Raw genomic sequence first — 20,552 nt, 5'->3', positions numbered from 1 at the left:
AAAATCCTTATATCGAATGAAAAGTGGTACTTGAAAGTTTGAAACGGTGGGCTCGCATAAAAAAATTAATTGACTCTGTATATTTATATTTTACTTACTGTAATAATTAGGACAATCTGTATTTAGGATTTAAATGTAGCGAATGTCCATAATTAAAAGGTTAGCTACATTTTATTTTTTAACATTTTCATGTGTTCCGGTGTTCGTGTATTTCCCCCTCCCTGCTCCCACTCATCCATAAAAATAAAAAAAAATAAAAACTTTTTTACGTAGAAACATTAGCCTTAAAAAAAAGAACCCTTTGTTTGGAATTATTATTCGTCAATTAATAAAATAACAATAAATAGGCTCACAAAGAAAGGGAAAGCCTGAGTCCAAATCCATCTGAGAAATAGCCTGACCCGGCCCAAAAAAAGTGTAGCCATCACCAATCGCCCATCAGGCCATCAGTTCTAGAAATCTAGTCTCGGCCCATCAAAATCGCCCTTCACAATAGCATAAGCTGCAACCTTATCACTTTCCCGGTTGGCGTTGGTATTACTGATCAGTGGTGACCTCCAGTGGCTTCTCTTTCATGGAGTTTTAGCCTTTTAGGTTAGTCTTGAACCAGGAATGGCTGTAGTAGCAGGGATAGTGAAGCCATCATCATCAATGTCATTAGCATGGCACTTTAGGATTTATCGACCACCCCCGTCGTTTTCCAAGGTAAAATTACTCTCTCTCTCTGTGCCTGATTGTATGCCGTGTTTGTATATGCTCAAATTGATTGAAAATGTATCATCTTGACCTTTATTTTGTTGAACAGTTATGGAATTTGGTACCAGCATCTCAGATATAACCTTTATAAGCTTTCTGTAATTCGTTGGATATGGCAATTAGTCCTGTGGGTAGATAGTCTTCATCAATAATCCATATTGAGGTTAAGTGTGATTTATAATGTTACGGATTTTTGGGAGGAGAAGAAATTTAAAAAAGAAACAAAATTCATGTTGCTTAGGCAATTGTTGCTGATCATAAGAAACTCTCACAAGTAACTAAACATTTCCAACATTTCCTTTTTGATACCAATTACCCGTAGGTTTATTTGTATGTGTGTGTGATTAATTGGGAAATGGTGTCTAGGTGTTGCTCTGGTTTGATGGAGTAAGGAAGTTTGTTTCATTAATTTGGAATGATAATGCATCAAATGAATTCATTCAATGCCGAGTTTGCCAAGTTCATTAACTTGTGGTTGAACAAATTTTTGAAACAGATATTTCTGTTTCCGACCGCTTATAACAGTTTCCTTTCGGACATTGAATCAACTTAGCCAATTTGCAAATCCAGGGAAGGGTAGTCTTTCCCCTTGCAGTAAACAAGGAAAACCCATATCTTCTAGTTTTTCCAGTATAGTATGGTTTTTTGAGTAATTGTTTCATATCATGGTGCCCTTCTTATAATTGAGTACTTCAATTATTTAGAGTTTGCTCCGTGAAATAAGCGCTCAAACATCTACACCGAACTTTTGACAGCATGTTTTTATGGATGATATCGAATTATGAATTTTATCCCCCCGCCCCCCAAAAAAAAAAAAAATCTGGTCCGCATTCATGGTGCTTCTGTCTCTGTTCATTTTTATGAATGCCCTGAGCTTTTGCGAACGTTTTTTTAATATGGTATCTGCAATTTGAGGTAGCTTGGCATTTCCTTCTGCTATATCCTTTCCAGCATACTGTTTCTCTTCAAGATCTTACACTCGATTATTTGGAATTCGACATTATTTATCAATATATTTCTCAACTCTCTTGAACAGTACAAAATCAGGAGATGGATCATTTCATCCATGTACTTAAAAGTTAGAACTATTAATTTGGCAAATTTGCTTAAAAGAAGCGTAAAGATTCAGCTCTGATAGTGATACCATTGACTGAATATAGACATGTCATTTGATTGCTTAATTTGGTGCTTCCATTTGAATTGCATGTAGATTGGGATTTTGAAGCTAAGTTTAGTATTCTTTCCCGGAAAGTATACAGAAGTAACAGAACTAGCTTCAGTTTTGTAGAATAGTTCTAACAAATATCACTTATGGCTAACTGGCTAAGGGATTACCACCATGAAGATATCAAGATGTTTTTAATAGACCAGAATTTGAAGTTCACTTCTTTGCTTAGACAACTTATGTCGACCATGAATTATTTTACCTTCTTATTCCAAATGTTATTATTATTAAAATATCATCTGACGATTGATAGGTGTGTCTCTTTGATGTTTGTAATATTGAACACTCACTTGCCTAAGGTGTTACAGACTGAGTGCAGCCATGAACAACTGTATGTGGATCAAAAGTCTTGGACCTTCTCCACCAGCAGTTGCATGGAAAACCTTAGGGATGCCGGCTTTTGTAAATGTAAACAAAAAACGAAAACCATGAAACCCTGCTTATTTTTTGCACCAAATTACCCTGCCAATTTTCACCAAAGTCAAACTCCCTTGGCACACATGATGCCTCTATATGCAAGCTTGAAAGGTCCAAGAGGCTTTGGACCACCTCCTAAGAAATCGAAAAAGGGAAAGAAGTCAAGGACTAGCAGCAATGATGATGATGATGATGATGATGACAACAACAACGACGATGATGACAATGACAACGACTATAATGAAATGGAGGAAAGGGACAGAGGGGTAATTCCAGAGATCGTGACTAACAGAATGATAAGTAGAATGGGTTTTTCCGTTGGGATTCCACTATTTATTGGCCTGCTGTTCTTCCCGTTGTTTTACTATCTGAAGGCGATTCTAAAAATTGATATTCCTACATGGGTGCCTTTGTTAGTGTCATTCTTCTTCTTTGGAACAGCTCTGATGGGTGTGAGTTATGGTATTGTATCCTCCAGCTGGGACCCCATGAGAGAAGGCTCACTCTTGGGTTGGAATGAGGCTCAGAAGAATTGGCCTGTTTTTTGGCAGTCTTTTTGGGGAAGATCTGACAAAAAGTAGGCTTACTCTTCTCTACCTTGCCTAATTCACATTTTTCTCTCTTTTTTGCTGTCTCATTTTTCATATTACTTTTATAGCTAGTGACATGTTTATATATGCACAAGAGATCATTTAAGTCTGTAAATTCATAGTTTTTTTTTTTTTTTTAAAGTAGTTCTAGTTCTTTGAAGTATGGATGTTGTTGGAAAAAATATGCCTGCTACTAGGTTCCCATCTCGAGCAACCTTGGAGGGATTACACAATTAATTATGATAATACCAAATTACCCTTCTAAATGAGATGTTGACTGGTGTCAGCCCACTGATGGAGGAGGAGGTGATCAGGCAGGGGAAAAACTCTGCAAATCAAGATGTAGCCTCGGTACAGCCGAACAATCATAAATCTGAGAACCTTACGTGACCAAAACACCTCGAGTATCGAGAATTATTCATTATCATACATAAAGAGAATAAAGAGAAGATTCATTCACCCCCGGATATCTTGCCCACAATCAAAAGTTATTTTAAATTCATATAAAAAGGAACATTTACCTAAGTAATCTTGCACATTCTCACTTTGGTCTAATAGCTAAAAAGAGATTTTCAAACCCCAAGCAATTTCAATAGCCTTACTACCCTACTGAGCTTAGTTGAGTGTCAGAGCGTCGCTCTTGAGGTATACCTTGAGTACACCAAAGCTCGCATTTTCTCTTTTGCATATACAAAATAGCTACATCATGATCTCCAATTTGAACGCTTGATATATCGGCAAAACCGAACAATCGGACAACCGAGCAGTCAATTCAAACTAAGTCCCGTCCATGATTTTTAGAAACCAGTTTTACGTTGAAAGACGCAGAGGAGAAAAAGAAGTAGCCGTTGAGACGTTCCAGATTGCTTTGTCTACATGTACGAAGTACAAGCATGATCAAAGATGTGCGGATTTGATTTGAAAGTTAGGTATTTGATTAAAACATTACTGGCCACTTGATCTCTTCTTTTAACATGGAATGTTTTGCTTTTGTTCAAACTCTGAAACAAGAAATGTAGATAGAAAAATCAAACATTAGAAATAAAGAAAGACATCGATCGGAAGATCTGCTTTTAGGAGTAAGATTGCTGAATGGGCTTTTCACAAATCAAACTTTTCCAACTACAAACAAATAGCTTTACTTACTTGATGAACCCAACATTTATACCGTTAAAACCCAAAAACAAGTGCATTGTCCACCATATCTTTCATGTCTCCTCTTCACATCCCCAAATTTGATTTTGAACTCTTTTTTTTTATTTTTTATTACTTAGGGAAAGATAGAGGTGGATGTCTTAATTAAATGTTCATCCATCCTCTCAACTTCTTAATTTAAAGATCTGCTAAAATCCCAAATTCCAATTATGTGGTTGAAAGTACAAAAATCAATAGTTACTAAGGAACCAAGAAACAAGTTAGACCAACAAATTTTCCAAGTATTGTCCTAGCTAGATTGTGCTTATGGATCTATTTATGTTTGAGTAACATGTTACACTTTGTTTGCTTCCCCAGTTAGTGATTTCCCCTTGCAGCGGATAGAGAGATGTGAAAGACACAAGAAGGGGAGGGAATGGCTTTGGATGTTGACAATGCTTTTCTTGCTTAACAAGATCCGATAACTTCTTCTTTACCAAAAGCTTCCACCTCCAAATCTTGCCACGTGGCACAAACCCATTATATATATATATAGAGAGAGAGACACCGAGAGAGAGAATGTGTGTGCTAATATGTTTAAGAAATGCTGAGTTGTTTTGTTCCTTCATTCCAAGCATTCTTTGCTTAAAGACACGTTAACCCAAGGGAATAACACAAAACAAATGATTTGGATAAAGTGAAAAGCAAAGCATATATACCCACACATAATAAGCGCGCGCGCACACACACTGCCCATGCATATACTTACATATGCAGTTATGCACGATTCGAAGAGCAAAACTAGTAAACGGTAGCAGTGCTGACAAATTGACAGAAGGCAGTAAACATGTAGCAGATTCATGCCCAACAAAACTTTGACAATGCTGACCATATATAAATAAGGTGTTTTTGAGCACCATATTCCTACTTACGACACGAAAGAGTTAAGTCAGATGCATGGCAATGAGACGGTGAGAACAAATGAATCGGAGATTCGGAGTCCATAGAGGGCAACGACTGGGCTTTTTTTTGGCTGCTTCTAGTGCTTTTTGTTTGGCTAGGCTTTGACAAGATTGAACATGTTACAATTCTCCAAATTGCATTTCTACCACTGCTGCCCTCACCTGCACTTGCTAATCGTACCACGACAAGTTGGCTCGCATATACGCCTTTTCTCCACGTACAAACTACGTGCCCTGTGATGGTATGGTTCCTCACTGGTCTTGATCAAATCATAAGCCTTGATCTCCTCATTATGCATGTCCATTACTCAATCATCTTTCGCCACGTACCCTACTTGCAATACACGTAAGAGATCCTTCCCTTGCATTATCCAACACATGAGCCCCACATATCCATACTGTTTTTTTTTTTTTGGTCATATTTACACTCTCTCAAGGAGTCGTTAAATAACGGTGTGGCACAAACGCCGTCAAATCTCCGTTCCTCCCTCCGTCCTCTCTCTATATAAGGTTAGCAGTTATGAACACCAGAACCTGAATCGGCTCTTTTTCTTCTCTTGACATATTGAAACAAAAAATCCGGGACCGGAGCTCCACGAATCCGTAATTTTCCTTTCTGATACAATCCGGATCCAGACCCGGATTTTTCGGCCAAAACATGTTTTGTCGTTTCTGCGTCTAAATATAGCAGGCTGAGGGAGTGTGTTTTGTTGTTCTTACAAGAGCGGATACTCCTGCGAAATTCAAGGGGTTTCCAAGATTAATTGCTCGAATATTTTTGGGAATTTTCTCATCTTTTCAAAGCTGCAATCACTCTGAAATAAATCGAAGTATTTCATAGGTGAGTTTGCTCAACTTTTGTTCTGGTTTTTACCCTTCAAGTTCTCAAACCGAAACAGAGTCCGTGTGCTGGCATTGTTATTACCCAGAACCAGAAAGAATGGAGTGGTTTCTGGTGATGGTTTTAAGCTGTTTTTGATAATAATCTACAGGTATTAAAAGGAGACAGCTAAGAAGACCCAGAAGAGCAGCTGCAAGAGAACACACTGCTTGGGTTGGTTAAGTCGTTTTCAGAGAATAATGATTCAGTAGAGTTTTTTTTTTTTTGGAGCTGGAAACACAAGTCAATGCGACTCTTCTTTCCCATTATTCTCCTGCCTCTTTGTCTATTCACCATTGATTTCATCTTTTTTAGATTGATCCATCAATTATCTTTTCTTTTCTCTTCTCCTATTTTGTTTTTTCATCACAACTTACTTTTAGGTTTCTGTTTTTTTTTTTTTTTTTTTTTTAATTTAAAGCTGTTTTGTTGATTCATTTATTGATTGATTATTTTTTTAGCAAAATATATTTATTTATTGATTGATTCATTACTGCTTCTGTCAGGGACTTCGGCTTAATGCACACAATCTTTGATTCTTTTGTTTCTTTCATTGATATATACATTGCATTCTTACATATGTAAAACTTATGAGAAATAATAAAAATTGATATTGGTTACATAATAAATTTCTATCTTGTGTTCCAGGAGTTGAGAGTAGAGGGTAAAAAAGGTAATTGAAGAAAGAGAAGATGTTTGCGTGCATAGCTTGTACGAAGCAAATGGCAGAGGACGGAGGAGAGGAAGGTGGAGGTGCGCGTGGCACTGACACTCCTAGGACTAAAGAAGCCGTCAAAAGCCTTACCACTCAGGTTCCTCTCTCTGTCTCTCTCTCCATATACTTCACTGATATTAATATTTATATACATATATATGTATGCTGTATGCATGTATGTATATATACATAGTAGAGACTATCTTTCTCAGTCTTCAATCGTTACTTTTTCAGTTGCTCTCTTTCTGCCTTGTTTGAAAAAACAAACAAAATCATAAGCTTCATCTTTGGATGGTGGGGCATGGACCATCCTATATTCCTATTGGCCTTATATAAATATATACATATGTGTGTGTCTGTGACTCTGTGTGTGTGTGTGTCGAAATCATGTTAAAGGATATTGATAAACACCTTATGATTACGTGGAAATAAGATAGTGTCATTGATGAAGCAGCCCATTTGTTGTCTGCTTTGTTTTTTTGCTCATAAGCAATAATAAGCCTGGATGTCTGACTGTCTACTTGCTTGGCTTAGGACACATTACAATAGTGACATCATAGGATGCAGTTTCACTTTAAAATGAAATAATTTCCAAGAATTCAGGGACATGTTTTGCTAATCCAACTACCACTTTCCCTGTGAGTCATAGCTGAAAGCCAATAACATATATAGTTAAATCAGTTCCTTTTTCCTTGGACCCAATTACTCTCTAGTGGGGATCTGTAGGAAAGACAAGTGATATTTTTAAGAAAAGACAATGTCCTTATGTGGCCCACCAATACCATTGGATTCTGGTCGATCCAATGTCTTCCAAAACTACCATATCAATATAGTTACTTTGGATAAACAAATATTTTGAGTGGATAATGAAGTGAAGTTAAGAGTTGTAGCTATAAATTTTTCCTAAGACAATGCTTTAAAGTTTTAACTCTTGACTTTTGCTTAGATTACCTAGTACTGCAACTGCAATGAATATATGATATGAATTTGATGGGAGTTTTCATATTGGCTAGCTCTCTCTTTACCTCTTAATACTTCATGTTGCATTAGTGTAAGAAGTCATGTGGATCAATCAAAAGTCAAAAGTACTCTAATAATTCATCCTGTCTAATCTCGGATTTCGATGACGTACAGATTAAAGGCGTGGCATTGAAGTTCTCCGGTGCTTATCAGCAATGCAAGCCTTGCACAGGCTCTAGCAGCTACAAGAAAGGACAGCAACCTTCAGAAAGGGTTCCTCACGGCTCAAGCTCAACTCCTGCTTTGGATTTTACAAGTGAAAGTCACCACCCAGGTGCACAATTTGAGTCGAGATTTACCGGATCATTTGGTGGTGACCGAACACCTGGTGGAACAGAGGCATGTGATGTTGTACTAGAGGATGAGGATGGTCCCAAGGAGTGGATGGCACAAGTTGAACCAGGCGTTCACATAACCTTTGTATCTCTTCCTCAAGGGGCCAATGATTTAAAGCAAATTCGTTTCAGGTATCTACAATCACCTCATGTATAGGAAAAGAGACAACCTTTGAATTTGAAACTTTAGATTCAGCAATTATGTTCAGATTTTCTGTTGTTGAAACTTTGTTAGCATGTAATTAAGAGCAGGCGTTGATTTTCTTTGGGTGTTTGATCTGAAGCCGGGATATGTTTGATAAGGCGCAAGCGCAACTATGGTGGGGAGAGAATTACGACAGAATTATGGAGCTCTACAATGTTCAAAGATTTAATTGCCAATCACTTAACACTGCCTCTAGGTCAGAGGATGAGGTAACTGCTAGTTTTCTTCTCCTCCTCCTCCTCCTCCTCCTCCTTTTCGTTTGTTGTGTTTCGGACTTAATTTAGCATGTGTCTATCTCTACCTTACTAGACATACAAAGTTGAAAATTAGTTTAGGCAAAGATTTGCAATTCTTTTTTTCCTGGATTAGAGAAGTGCAGCTCCTTGATGCGAAAATGCCTTGAAACCAGGCACTTCCTTGACATCATTTTGATCATCATCATATCTCTGTCTTTATCTTCTAAAATCTGCTTCAACTGTAGAATTAAATAATCCCCATGACTAATAGAACTGTATTGATTATAGTGGACACCAAGGAACCACTATAAACCCACTGGAAGTAAAGGGTATGATGCTAGAACAAGTGCTTGTGCTTCTGGAGGTCCGAGAGGAGAGTATTGTATGGATGCTTCAAGGACAACAACCTCATCAAGAGATGAGGCTTCAGTCTCTGTAAGCAATGCCAGTGAGGTGGAGACACAATGGGTGGAGCAAGATGAGCCTGGAGTGTACATCACCATCACACAATCAATGGATGGCACTAGGGAACTCCGGCGAGTCAGGTTCAGGTATAGAAATATCAAATACACATTTCTTCATATTACTGTTTAACCAGTCTATGATTCACCCACTCTAATTATGTTCACAAATTTATGTGAAGTTGTTAAAAGCTTGCGTCCGGAAATTTCCCCAGTATAAACATGTTACCTAAGTTATTAGCCAGATGTTACAAAAATGGGTTAAAACTTAAAACTGTATTCGCTCCCCCGTCTTGTGATTGGGATGCTTCTATTATATGTTTTTGGATTGTGTATCTACTGGTGCTGATAAATTTCTCGACTTTTTGCAGCCGAGAGAAGTTTGGGGAAGCGAACGCAAAACGGTGGTGGGAAGATAATAGAGAGAGAATACAAGCGCAATACCTTTAGAAATATGACCTGTACTTTACACAGCCGACTCCTCCAGTTTTGTGTCTTTTTGAGATGAAGTCCTTACGAATACACATCTTCTTAGTAACATCATTATTTCACTAAAGAGTGGCAGAGTGCAGAATCATCTTCATCATTTGTGGTGCTTCAATCTCCATTTTTTTTTTTTGTCTGCTGGAAGAACGTTATCATTGGGTTTACTCTGCGAAAATACGTTCATAGAAACGAAACTGGAATCATTTGCGGGTTATTTGTTTGAATTATATGTTTATTTTATTGATATGGGAAATCATTTATTTGTAGTTAAAGCAGCACCTTCGGGTATTATTCCTTTCTCTCTTTTTTTTTTAATCTGGAATGACTCTGATGAAAACTCTGTTATCCACCCTAAAAGCATGAACACACGTTACATTCCAAATCAAGACCGTTGATAAGAGTTCGGTTAAACCATATTTTATGTTCCTGAAGTTTCATCGATTTCTCGTTTATGTCCTTCAAATTTAAAATTTGTCAATTCTATCCTTAATGTTTAAAAAACCAATCCATTTATGTCCTGACCTTCATTTTCCGGCATGTCAATGCCGATTTTTACATACTTGGCAACCCAAATGACAACATGACTTATACACGTAATTTATATTTTTAAATTAAAGCCACATCAGAAACACCAAATGAAAACCACGTTCAAAAAAAGAAAAGAAAAAACGAAATGAAAGCATCTTCACCGTCCTTCTTCCTCATCTTCCCCCTCCTACTCCATCTTCTTGTCTCCAAAACTCTCAAACGTGACGTAATCTCCAGATCTCTCTATTGTAAATTCCACACTTCAATTACCAGAATTTAAGTTTTTTTTTTTTTAACCTTTGATGGTGAAAGCATTGAGAAATCAAGGCCTCTCAATTGAAGAGCGTTGTATGCATGGGCCGGTGACGATCCTTTGCATTTTTGAGAAATCGAGTGCCCATTTGATTTATGTGTCTCTAGATTTGTTATGGGTGTAGATTTGTGACAATTTTGAAGGAAGAAGAGAAGTTTGAGGGAAGAAGACAGCGGACAATCACCCCTCTTTATGGAGTTTCTCATAAATCATCTTCTCAAATCTGTTGTTCAATCTTTTTCTCTGCTTGTCGTGGAGTATTTTATTTGTTCCATCTCAAGTTGTAGATAAGAGTAAAAAAGAGATTTTGCAGATCTAGTGTTGTCATGACAGTGACAGTGTTCGACAATCCCAAAATCGTTGCGTGGTCTCCACCAATGTAAGGAGAGTGAATATGCGGCACATATGGTTTGAAGGGAGAGATGGAGTGAATCGTTGCATCAGTTCAATCAAAGATGATGAGCTTCTTGTTCCTGAGAGCCTACATTCGCATGGCCGAGACAAGATTCAAGCTTAAAATTTGTTTTTTTTTTCATTTTTTTTAATTGTAGGAAAATGCCAGGTGTAATGACACAACGAATTCGTCGAAGATATATGCCACCTCAGCTTTTCCGACAACAAGACTACCAGAAAAGGAGGGTCGGGACATAAATGGATTGATTTTTAAAACATTAAGGATAGAATCGATAAATTTTAAACTTCAAAGACATAAATGAGAAATTGAAAAAACTTCAAGGACATAAAATATGATTTAGCCGAAGAGTTCAGCTGGTATAGTGGAGAGGACAACGCCCTGCTTGCTGCATCTTCATAGCAACATGAACCTCTTGCCTCGTTAACATATTATGTCGAGTTACATGACACCACACAGTCCGAATACTGAAGCATAAATTCTGTTCATAAAACTGCGAGTAGTAGATTTCAATATAGCAAACATATACCAAACTGAATCGCAGAGGAAATCAGCTCAGTTGGGGAAGAAAAGACCAAAATAAACACGATTTCCCAATAATAGTGTTACAGAACATAAGAACACACAATAATGAATAATTTCATTACCTTTGATTTTTCTATCTAACCGACTCCAAACTTCTGAAATAAAAGCTCAGTAATTACTGAATATATATTGATGACCAATTTCAGCCAGCCAGTAATCATATGTAACTGATCCAAATTCCAATTCCAACTGAGCTTCTAAATCTTCTTCCACAATCAAATCTTTCCTAGGAAAAATTTCAGCTAAAGGAAAGACAATGCTATCTTGTTTTTGGGATTACGCTAATAAGAAGAGAAGCAGTACCTATTCCCTGGCACGCCCTAGTCACAACTAAAAAATACACACAGCTGTTTAAATAATACAACTCCAAAAACCACATCAAACAATAGATTCCAAAAGGTTAAACCTGCAAATTACGCTAGACTACGCAATTCCCTCCAAATAATAGCAGGATTAGACGACATAAAATTACATTCACGGGTATTAAACAAAGGTTGCTACATTAATATATAATAAAAAGCGTGTCTTGTCTCTGACAGGAAAAGAACATCAAGTTTAGGACAGTTGCACACGATACATATTGCAAACTTTTAAAACAAGCCACTTTATTAGTTTATTATCCCACAACTTTCCTAGGATAAGCTCTGCCAGGCTGAATATGTTGGGATGGACGAAGATATCCAGAATTCCACTGTACTCCACCCTTGGGAGGAGGCTGTGGCTGACAAAGAGACTGCTGTCGAGGACCCATTGTCATCCTAGACAGCTTATCGGCAGTATCAGATACTCCGCGTGCAGCCACACCTTTGTTAAAAGAATCTGCCAATGAAATGGTCGTTTTCAAATCAAGGCACACTTTATGGTAATGCTCAACGATGACCCATATTCTAAATCCCATTACCTACTAAAACTAACTATGGTCCTGAAGGACCAGAACCATATTTCTCTTGAACAACGAATTCAACAAATAACAGACATCCAAATCCGTATAAACCAAAAAAATCCTAACAAATATCCACAGATTAACTAAAAGTGCTGTGTGTGAGATAATCAGATTCATGATGACTATGGTTTGCATATCTTTCATGAGCATTCAGCAGCACACGAGAGGATAATTTGGTTCTTGATGAATACACTCTTTCAAAACTAAAGAAAATATAATTGCTGAGGAACTTACTGGGGCTTTTCCTTCCTGGTGGTCGATACTTCGCCTGTTTGGTTGAACTCTTCAAGGTTTCATCATTCTTGTTTGCAGCCTACATCCAAAAAGAAATGAAATAAGTAAAAAAAAAAAAAGAACTAAACTAATATCGGTTTATTATACAATACCAAACTCAACATCATTAATTTCCCAATCAATTAAACGAGTACCTAACAGCATCGAACTCATTTATGTAAAGTGGCCACGATAACATTTAATAATTTTCCTATTCAAACAATCGCAAGAAAAATAGTGGCATCTTGTGAACCTCACATACACAATTCTTGTCTTAAACAGTAGTCCACGCAAAGATCAAAGATAACGCAAGCGAAGAGTCGAACTGCACCCATCTTGTTAGATATCAAATTTTGTTCTCCTCTCTCTCTCTCTCTCTCTCTCCCCCTCCCTCCCTCCCTCCTTCCACACACACAAATGAAGTCCCACTGATTATACACTTACACAAGTATCATGAAATGCAATTATCTATAGCCATTGGTAAACATTCCCATGTCCACAGGATACTAAAGCCTATAGCTAACAAGTTGCCAAGGGATTTCGCCACCAGTTGAACAAATTTTTACTTTTTCAGTACATCCTTGTTCAGATCACCCATCACTTAGTTATTGGTAGTGTCAAGAATCATCAATTAAAGAAAGATACATCGAAATCCAAGTCAGAGGAGGAGAGGAAAACAAAGAACTGAACAAAAAGTATAGCAGACACTCTACCTCATTGACCATTTCCAGTTTGCGTTGCACTCCTGTAAAACAGTTTGAGATGAGATTTGTAGATATCAAAATCATACAAGTGAACATATAAAGTGTAAAACTAGAAGTAGGTTTGAATACTATATATTCACAGCTAAACAACTTTTTCCCAAGAAGATATTAAATTATCAACTAGGCTTTGATGATGATAATGACTTGCAACTGAACTAATAATACTACCAGGGAAATCATATATCGCAGAGTGTATGTATAATAAACAAAATATATGAACCAATGAAATATGGAACTCTAAGAAGCAACACTGTCAAAACTAATTCTTAAAGAACATACATATCAAGTAAAATATCCAATGATTTAAGCAATAGTCAGATCATGGCAAGGTCTCAGCATTCTTGTTCAAATCAGAAAGTTTACACAAGAGAAGAAAACGAGAGATCACATCTATCAAATAGCATTTCCCACTTCATGAAATCATGCAATTATTGTTGATAAGCAAAATTTTTAACGGATGATTGGGTGCACACATCCCACTTCTATATGCAATCAAAGTTCAATGATCCTAAAATATATGTATACATACACATTACTTAAATATATTGTAATATTAGAATATTACTCATCCAACAATGCAGGAATTTGCAACAATGAAATGAATTATGCCTCAAAACATTAATTTCAGCCATGTTAATAATAGTACAAAAATTCCAAAGCCTAATACTGAACCACCTGTTCCCAAAGAGGCATGTAACTTAGGAGAATGAAAATTTCCAGGGAGCTTGGGATTTGATAAAGCTCCATGATATCTCCTAGCATATTGCTGCCCAAGGCCAATCCTTGTTCCTGCTATAACACAAAATTAGATTTTGGCATACTCCATAAAACAGAAAACTGAGAAAAATATACAAGAGAAACAGCCACTAAATGAACAAACCAGAGGGGGGTGTTCTAGTTGCAGCAGTTCTGGAACGAAGTGAAGGGGGAACATAAAAGCAACTCTGCCACAATAAAGAATGTTAGCAAAATTGCAATCAACAAATGGATTTGCACAATCAACAAATGGCTTTGGGCAATCAATGAATTACAAGGACGGAAACTAAAGAAACAAATTATACAGATATTATTCATCAAGATCTACAAAGGAATCCCATAAAAAATACCTGGAAAAAAGGATGTTGAAGCGCTTCTGCAGCTGAGGGCCTATGGCAAGGGTCCCAGGAACAAAGGGACTAAAGAATTTCAAAAATTCAGTAGGAGAAGAAAACACACAGGTCAGAAGGCCTCAGTCTCCCAGAAATTGTCCCACCAAGTAAAAGCTAAAACTGTGCCAGGCAACTAATAAAGTTTACAACATAACTACTTACACTGATAAGGTTGATAGCATCCTCACTGGCCGATGGTATCCACGCGGACAGATTGACACCGCCCAACTGTAATTATCATATTAAAAGCAATATCACAAATTGACATACACAGCGGGAAAACAACATATTCAGCTGTTCACAATGGAGAACAAAAATATTCACCCTAACTCACAGAAAAACGAGAAAAGTGGGGGAACAGACCTGTGGAAATTCGTAGTTAATAGCCCTCGCAAGATTTAGTCCATCAGCCCAAGTCTCCACAGTTGGACTGCCTATTACATTGCATATTTTATAGATTTCATCTGCTTCACTGCATTCACATTAACGAAAAGGTATGATCCAACACCAACAGGGGCGAAGCTACCCTTACCTAAGGGGGGCAGCCGACCCCCCTCAAATTTTTTCAAAACCCCTAGTTATATACTAATTTACATAAAAGACCCCCCTGAATTTTCAATTTAGACCCCCCTAGTTATAAAAAATCATTCTCATGGTTGAAACAAGAAGACATGTGCTAATTATTACGTATCATATTTTATAAATTTTTTATTTTTAGTGTTATTTTTGTACTCTAGAATGTATAATTAATGGACCCCCGCTTAACTTTGCCTACCCACATATAAAATCCTTTGTCCGTCAATTCGACCCCCCTCATACGATATTACTAGTAATTAAGATCTCCACAGCATTAAAGATCAAGAATAACTCATATGTCACATCCAATGCTAAAAAAAATTAGGTACCTTATGCCAGGAAAAAGGGGTCGTAGAGCGAACAACTCAGCAATAATGGCACCCATTGCCCACATATCTGCACACGAAAAGAACGCAAGAACATATTTTTATATGGAAATAAAGCAAGTCATATCAAAGAATTACTTCCATTAACATCAACACTAACCAACTTGAGAAGTATATGAATATGACTGAAGCAGAACTTCAGGTGCACGATACCTGCAATGTTTAATGTTCAAGAGTTTAAATCCAATAACTAGTAATCTACAACACCTACCGTCAGCATCAGAAATTTCTAAAGCCATAATAGAAAAGGTAGTAGATGACCTACCAACGAGTTGAGACATATTCCGTATATGGAGGTTGTGAATCGATTTCTCGTGCAAGACCAAAATCAGCAATTTTGATTACATCTTTTGTGACCAACAAGTTCTCTGCAAATTACAAGCAATATTATTTCACTTCAAAGACATTGATACAGGAAAAATTAGAAGTTTCAGGTTAGGACCAGAATACGTAAGGCACAAGCCACTCACCAACATGAAAAAAGTTTAGCACAGAAAAATATTTTGGAAGAAAAAGGAGAGAGATACAATCAAAATCACAAAATATTCATTTCCCAATCCGAAGCAAAATATTCACTCTTTGAACAATCGGCTATCGTAAGGCAAAGAGCAAGTCAAAAACATCGGCCAATAAAGATCAATTATTGCAGCTTGCCAGATATCCAATACTTGATGCGAGAGATTTCTTTCATCTTACCAAATTAATTTTCCGAGTATAATTGAACATGAATGCACGTGTAAGATGCAAGATGGTAAGCAAGTCCGCACAAATGACAACAGAAAATTTTGGCAAATGGTCATGCAAAAGATGATGGAAAGTCACAGAACTCAGAGCAAAGATGTATAGGAGGGATAATTGGATGACGAATAAATTTCCCTCATCCATGACCAGTGGAAATAGCCACAGGTAGGAAATAGAATAAAAGGTCCCTGCAACACGGTTCACAAACCCTGCTACTATTGAATGACAGACAACATACTATCAATTATTCTGAATATTACCAGGCTTAAGGTCACGGTGAAAATATCCTTGCTGGTGCATGTAGGCAAGACCTTGAAATACTTGAAAACACCATTTCTTCAATTGAGCTTCAGAGAAAGGCTTCTCTCTGTCCTTCATAAGTTGGTAGAGGTTGCATTCCTAAAACAATTACGCAAAACAAAACAAAAAAAAAAAGTCTAACCCCACGTGGACGGCAAGTAGTCCCAACTCCCAACTGAAATGAAAAAGAAATTGAAAGAACCAAAATAATGACAAAACGTTAAAAAAAAGTTACCATGTATTCAAAGACAAAATACAGTATGTCATGTTCACGTATGACTTCCTTTAGCTTCACAATGTTAGGATTATTCATCTTCCGCAAGGACTGTGACAAGAAGCTCATTAGGCCAGAACATCGTAGACTAAGAAAATGAAACTAATAAGACATCGAATTACATTACCTTCACTTCTCTCAGATTAACACACTCCTCCCATGAATAAAATTTCTTCTTCATTTTTTTAATTGCAACCTGTTGAAAGAAAAACAGGCATGTAGTCATGGAAAAAACATACCATAGCTTTCAGAGGAACAACAGTTTACAAGTAGAGCACACAAACATACTACTTCACCAGACTGCTTATTTAATGCTCGCCAAACACACCCAAATGTGCCATCCCCAACTTCCTTGATTAGCTTGTACCTAGTAGAACACCAGAAAAGTATTTAGCTTAATACAACAAGCTCCAGATGCAAACAATTAAAATATAGAAGAAAAGAAAGCCCAGCACCAAGAGCAGAAACCAACCTCTCCATACTTGTGGAACACCAAGTAGCTCTTTCTTTATTGGAACAAATTATAAAATTGGAAGAAGGTATATGGCATAAATCTACAGCAGTAGATGTAGAAACTATGAAGGAGCACAAGCAAACTCCCTTGATGTGCCAACTGATCTCGGGTTAATCTTCTGTGGCAACGTGCAAGATCTCAAAACTAGAGTTGTGATGGATGGGCATTAAAGCCATAGTTGTGACTGAATCCAGGGCTTCAAAAAAGTAAGAAAGCATAGATGGCATGGTAGGACAAGAACAGTTTGACATGTTCACAACGAACAAGAATTCTCTAACCAACAGAGATGATTCTTCGGTTCATAGCTGTTGCCAAAGTGTTTAGAAATAGTATAAGAGCTACCACGAGTAAAATTTTAGCAAGTATTCAGCGACCAGATGTTTCCGCCCTAGCCAGTAGCCATCAAAAGGAAAAACTAAAGCAATAAACTAATAACTATAGACTCCGCACAGCTTCGAGGCAGTGAACTTTGTAAACAACTTTTCACCCTTCACTTGCAAAACGCAGCTCTGTAGGTAAAGAGCGAAATTATGAGGTAAGTAAACAATAAAAAGTATAGAAGCATACAAAAAATGACAAATGATGCATATCTTAAAGCAAAAGGCATATGGTTAGAGTCGCTTACTGAGACAAGTGAACACCTATCTCCACAATATTTTGCATCACGCTTCCTGTGCTGATAGCTTAAAAGCAACCAAACCACTAAGTGCAATTGACAAAGGAAACCAAAAGAAAATATCCACGTACGAGAAACCGCCAATCGAGTGCTTCTTGGAATGAAATAACCCGATATTGGAAGCGTTTCGGCCAGAAGCACACCTCAGCCATGTCTTAAGGAATGAGGCAGGGTTGCGTAGATCCAACTGTGGCACAACCTAACATTAAATAAATATGAAGAAAGCCATAAGAATGTAGTGATAATGGAAAAGCCTGAGCTCTCAAAACTAAATCTCACACATAACCAGAAATCTAAATAACTAAGCAAATTGCGTATGAGACAAGACATGTGAATTCCCTATGAAAGAGTAATACAAATCTCAAACTAAATCACTTCAACAAACCCCTATATAACATATGATTCAGAATTCAAAATTCGAATTGCCCATACCAGCAACAAGTCGCTCTAAATACAAACAAAACCCTAATAAACGAAAACAACAAGAAACAAACAAATATCAAAATCTACACGGCCAAAACTTAATCCCTAACCGAAAAGAATCGAACCCAATCATCGAAGAAGAAACCTCGCCAAATAGCAACATAGATCCGATCTAATGATTTAAAACACACGCCAACCGTTGTATGAATACTGAAATACATGTACATATAAGAGAAAGAGAGAAACCTGAGAGCCAACCGGCATAAGAACCGTCGCGGAGGACGGAGAGAGGGGAATCCAGAGCTTCTTTCTGAAGCGAAGAGACCGAAATCCCAAACTTTACCTATTTTTTATCTTTCCTTCAAAGACAACTTAACGCACCTCTAGTAGGTTGTACCGTTATATTGGACCAAGTTTCGATACTATGCGTTACGTTTCATTGTACTTAAGTAGCCTTCAAATAAGGTTTTTTATTTTTTTTAAAGTGAGTCATTGATTGAACGACAATCACATTACTTGTAATAGATCACCCATCTATTACATCGTGCGTTCAAATTCTATCTCTCTCCAAATCTCTATTTAAAAAAAAAAAAAGAGGTTTTTTAGTCTTTGTAACAAACAAAATATTCTTTGATTCGTTTTTTCAAACACAATGGGACTAAAATTTTGTATCGCATTCTTCATGATTCTTAATAGAAGTATTATTACGTCAATTTATTATTGTTTAGATGGTTATTGGACGCATGGGATCATCACCATCATGTGTTCACCAATCCTCTCAGTATAATTTGGATATGATCATCACATGTCATTTCTGATCGTATCGATTTTTTTTCCTATTTACTTGACATACCCACAGAGAATTTCTCTTAAGTCTAAAATTGCAAGCCACGGCTCAATGCAATATGTTCAGATCTCACATGAGCGCCACCTAATTGTGACCAAACAAATAGGTGCGTGTGTGCAATGTAAGGGTAAATGCAATAAGAAAGAATTTACTGGGTCAACATTTTTGTTGGCCCGGTCCCACCTCTATTACACAAAAAGTCAAGTCAAACACGTATTCTAATACAGCCACATCAGTAAAACACAAATTTCTATACACTTTTTCTTCCCACACACTTTCTCTTTCCACCCAACCCAACAACATTCCATTCCTCCATATTATCCACAACAAAACTACACCAAAACATTAAATATCAATACATCCACATCAGCAAAACACTTATCCCAATACAGCCACATAAGCAAAACACATTTTACAATACAACCACATCAGCAAAATACAACATCTTTGTTGGCCCAATACCACTTCACCATTGCATTTGCCCTAAGTTATTGGTTACCGTGGGTGGCATCGCATTCTGTTAGAAACTGGAATATTCGATAGGTGGCGAGTTGTGTCTTGGCTTTTGGTGGTGAGGTGTTGCCACGAATATCATAGGCGGCTCTTAGGTGTCGCGCGTACGGAACCACCTTGTATTGGGATTCGATCCGGTCAGCTCTTCGAGAAGACCTATTAGAATAAAAAAAAATATTGGGACACGTGTTTTTGTTGACATAATTGAGTATAGTATTTTTTAATGTGATTGAACAAACAAAATATATTAGTACAAAAATATAAAATTGTTGCCTTTATTGATAGCTTTATTTTTAGTGTAAGAAATGCATGACCTAGTATTGATTTTGGTATAAATTTGAAAGCACTCCCAATGGTGTGCATTTAAGGGCATGGATAGTGAAAAAATGGATTTTGATGGGTTGACAACAATAATGATGCTACAACAATGCTTTTATGTTGGGCCAATTGATATGGCATGAGAGTTGTCATGCCTATATATTGGTTTGCCTAGGTCCCATTTTACAACAATACATTCACACTAAAATCAATACTGGCTCCACCTCTGTTACACGTAAAATTAAACCAATAAATTTATACCATTATAACAATACATTTTGTTGCCCAAGCCATATCGATAAAACACATCCCTCAACAAAATTACACCATTGTGGTTGCTCAGTGTGTTAGATGTGAGACCCATGTGAAGAGCAAACATGAGGACATGACAAACTTCATTCCCCTGCTAGTCCTAGTAAATTTGGGGCAATAAAAGTGCATCATTCCAATTGGGCCAACAAAAGTGTTCAATGGACCAACATAAGTACACCATTAAGGAAAAAAATACTTGTAATTAGAGAAAGCATCTCCAACTGCGGAGGAAAGAAACTTCAGAATGAAAAAAAAAAAAAGAAAAAAAGAAGAAAGTGTTACCC

General features: G+C 37.1%; 3 protein-coding genes across 6 annotated transcripts; 2 read left to right on the top strand and 1 right to left on the bottom strand.

Moving 5' to 3' along the window:
• The first annotated feature begins 392 nt into the window (after positions 1-392).
• Positions 393-3,103, top strand: LOC119996468 (protein PAM68, chloroplastic-like). The gene is made up of 2 exons (XM_038843112.1): positions 393-705; positions 2,290-3,103. Exons 1-2 carry the CDS (start codon positions 613-615, stop codon positions 2,977-2,979), a joined length of 783 nt encoding a protein of 260 aa, XP_038699040.1. The 5' UTR covers positions 393-612; the 3' UTR covers positions 2,980-3,103.
• A 2,546-nt stretch (positions 3,104-5,649) lies between these two features.
• On the top strand, positions 5,650-9,668 carry LOC119997485 (protein BREVIS RADIX-like). The gene is made up of 7 exons (XM_038844550.1): positions 5,650-5,925; positions 6,077-6,138; positions 6,613-6,776; positions 7,814-8,166; positions 8,319-8,448; positions 8,764-9,026; positions 9,308-9,668. Exons 3-7 carry the CDS (start codon positions 6,657-6,659, stop codon positions 9,384-9,386), a joined length of 945 nt encoding a protein of 314 aa, XP_038700478.1. The 5' UTR covers positions 5,650-5,925; positions 6,077-6,138; positions 6,613-6,656; the 3' UTR covers positions 9,387-9,668.
• Positions 9,669-11,713: 2,045 nt separating this feature from the next.
• Positions 11,714-18,674, bottom strand: LOC119997484 (cyclin-dependent kinase F-4-like). Of its 4 annotated transcripts, none has more exons than XM_038844546.1 (18): positions 18,525-18,674; positions 17,805-18,054; positions 17,138-17,688; positions 16,954-17,032; positions 16,793-16,861; positions 16,627-16,716; positions 16,352-16,490; positions 15,616-15,718; positions 15,451-15,503; positions 15,294-15,360; positions 14,752-14,860; positions 14,551-14,616; positions 14,347-14,415; positions 14,121-14,184; positions 13,913-14,032; positions 13,190-13,221; positions 12,438-12,516; positions 11,714-12,079 (listed from the first exon to the last, which is right to left on the bottom strand). In XM_038844546.1, the coding sequence occupies exons 3-18, from the start codon at positions 17,143-17,145 to the stop codon at positions 11,877-11,879; spliced, it is 1,350 nt and encodes a 449-aa protein (XP_038700474.1). In that variant the 5' UTR covers positions 17,146-17,688; positions 17,805-18,054; positions 18,525-18,674; the 3' UTR covers positions 11,714-11,876. The 4 variants fall into 4 exon arrangements, with proteins under 4 accessions (XP_038700474.1, XP_038700475.1, XP_038700476.1 ...); XM_038844547.1 differs by having other exon boundaries at positions 13,916-14,032; XM_038844548.1 differs by having other exon boundaries at positions 13,913-14,029.
• Between the last annotated feature and the right edge of the window lie 1,878 nt (positions 18,675-20,552).

Source organism: Tripterygium wilfordii, chromosome 4 (assembly GCF_013401445.1).
Source record: "Tripterygium wilfordii isolate XIE 37 chromosome 4, ASM1340144v1, whole genome shotgun sequence".
Lineage (NCBI taxonomy): Eukaryota > Viridiplantae > Streptophyta > Magnoliopsida > Celastrales > Celastraceae > Tripterygium > Tripterygium wilfordii.
The sequence above is the reverse complement of the archived record's forward strand: the minus strand, read 5'-3'. Positions and strand labels throughout refer to the sequence as shown.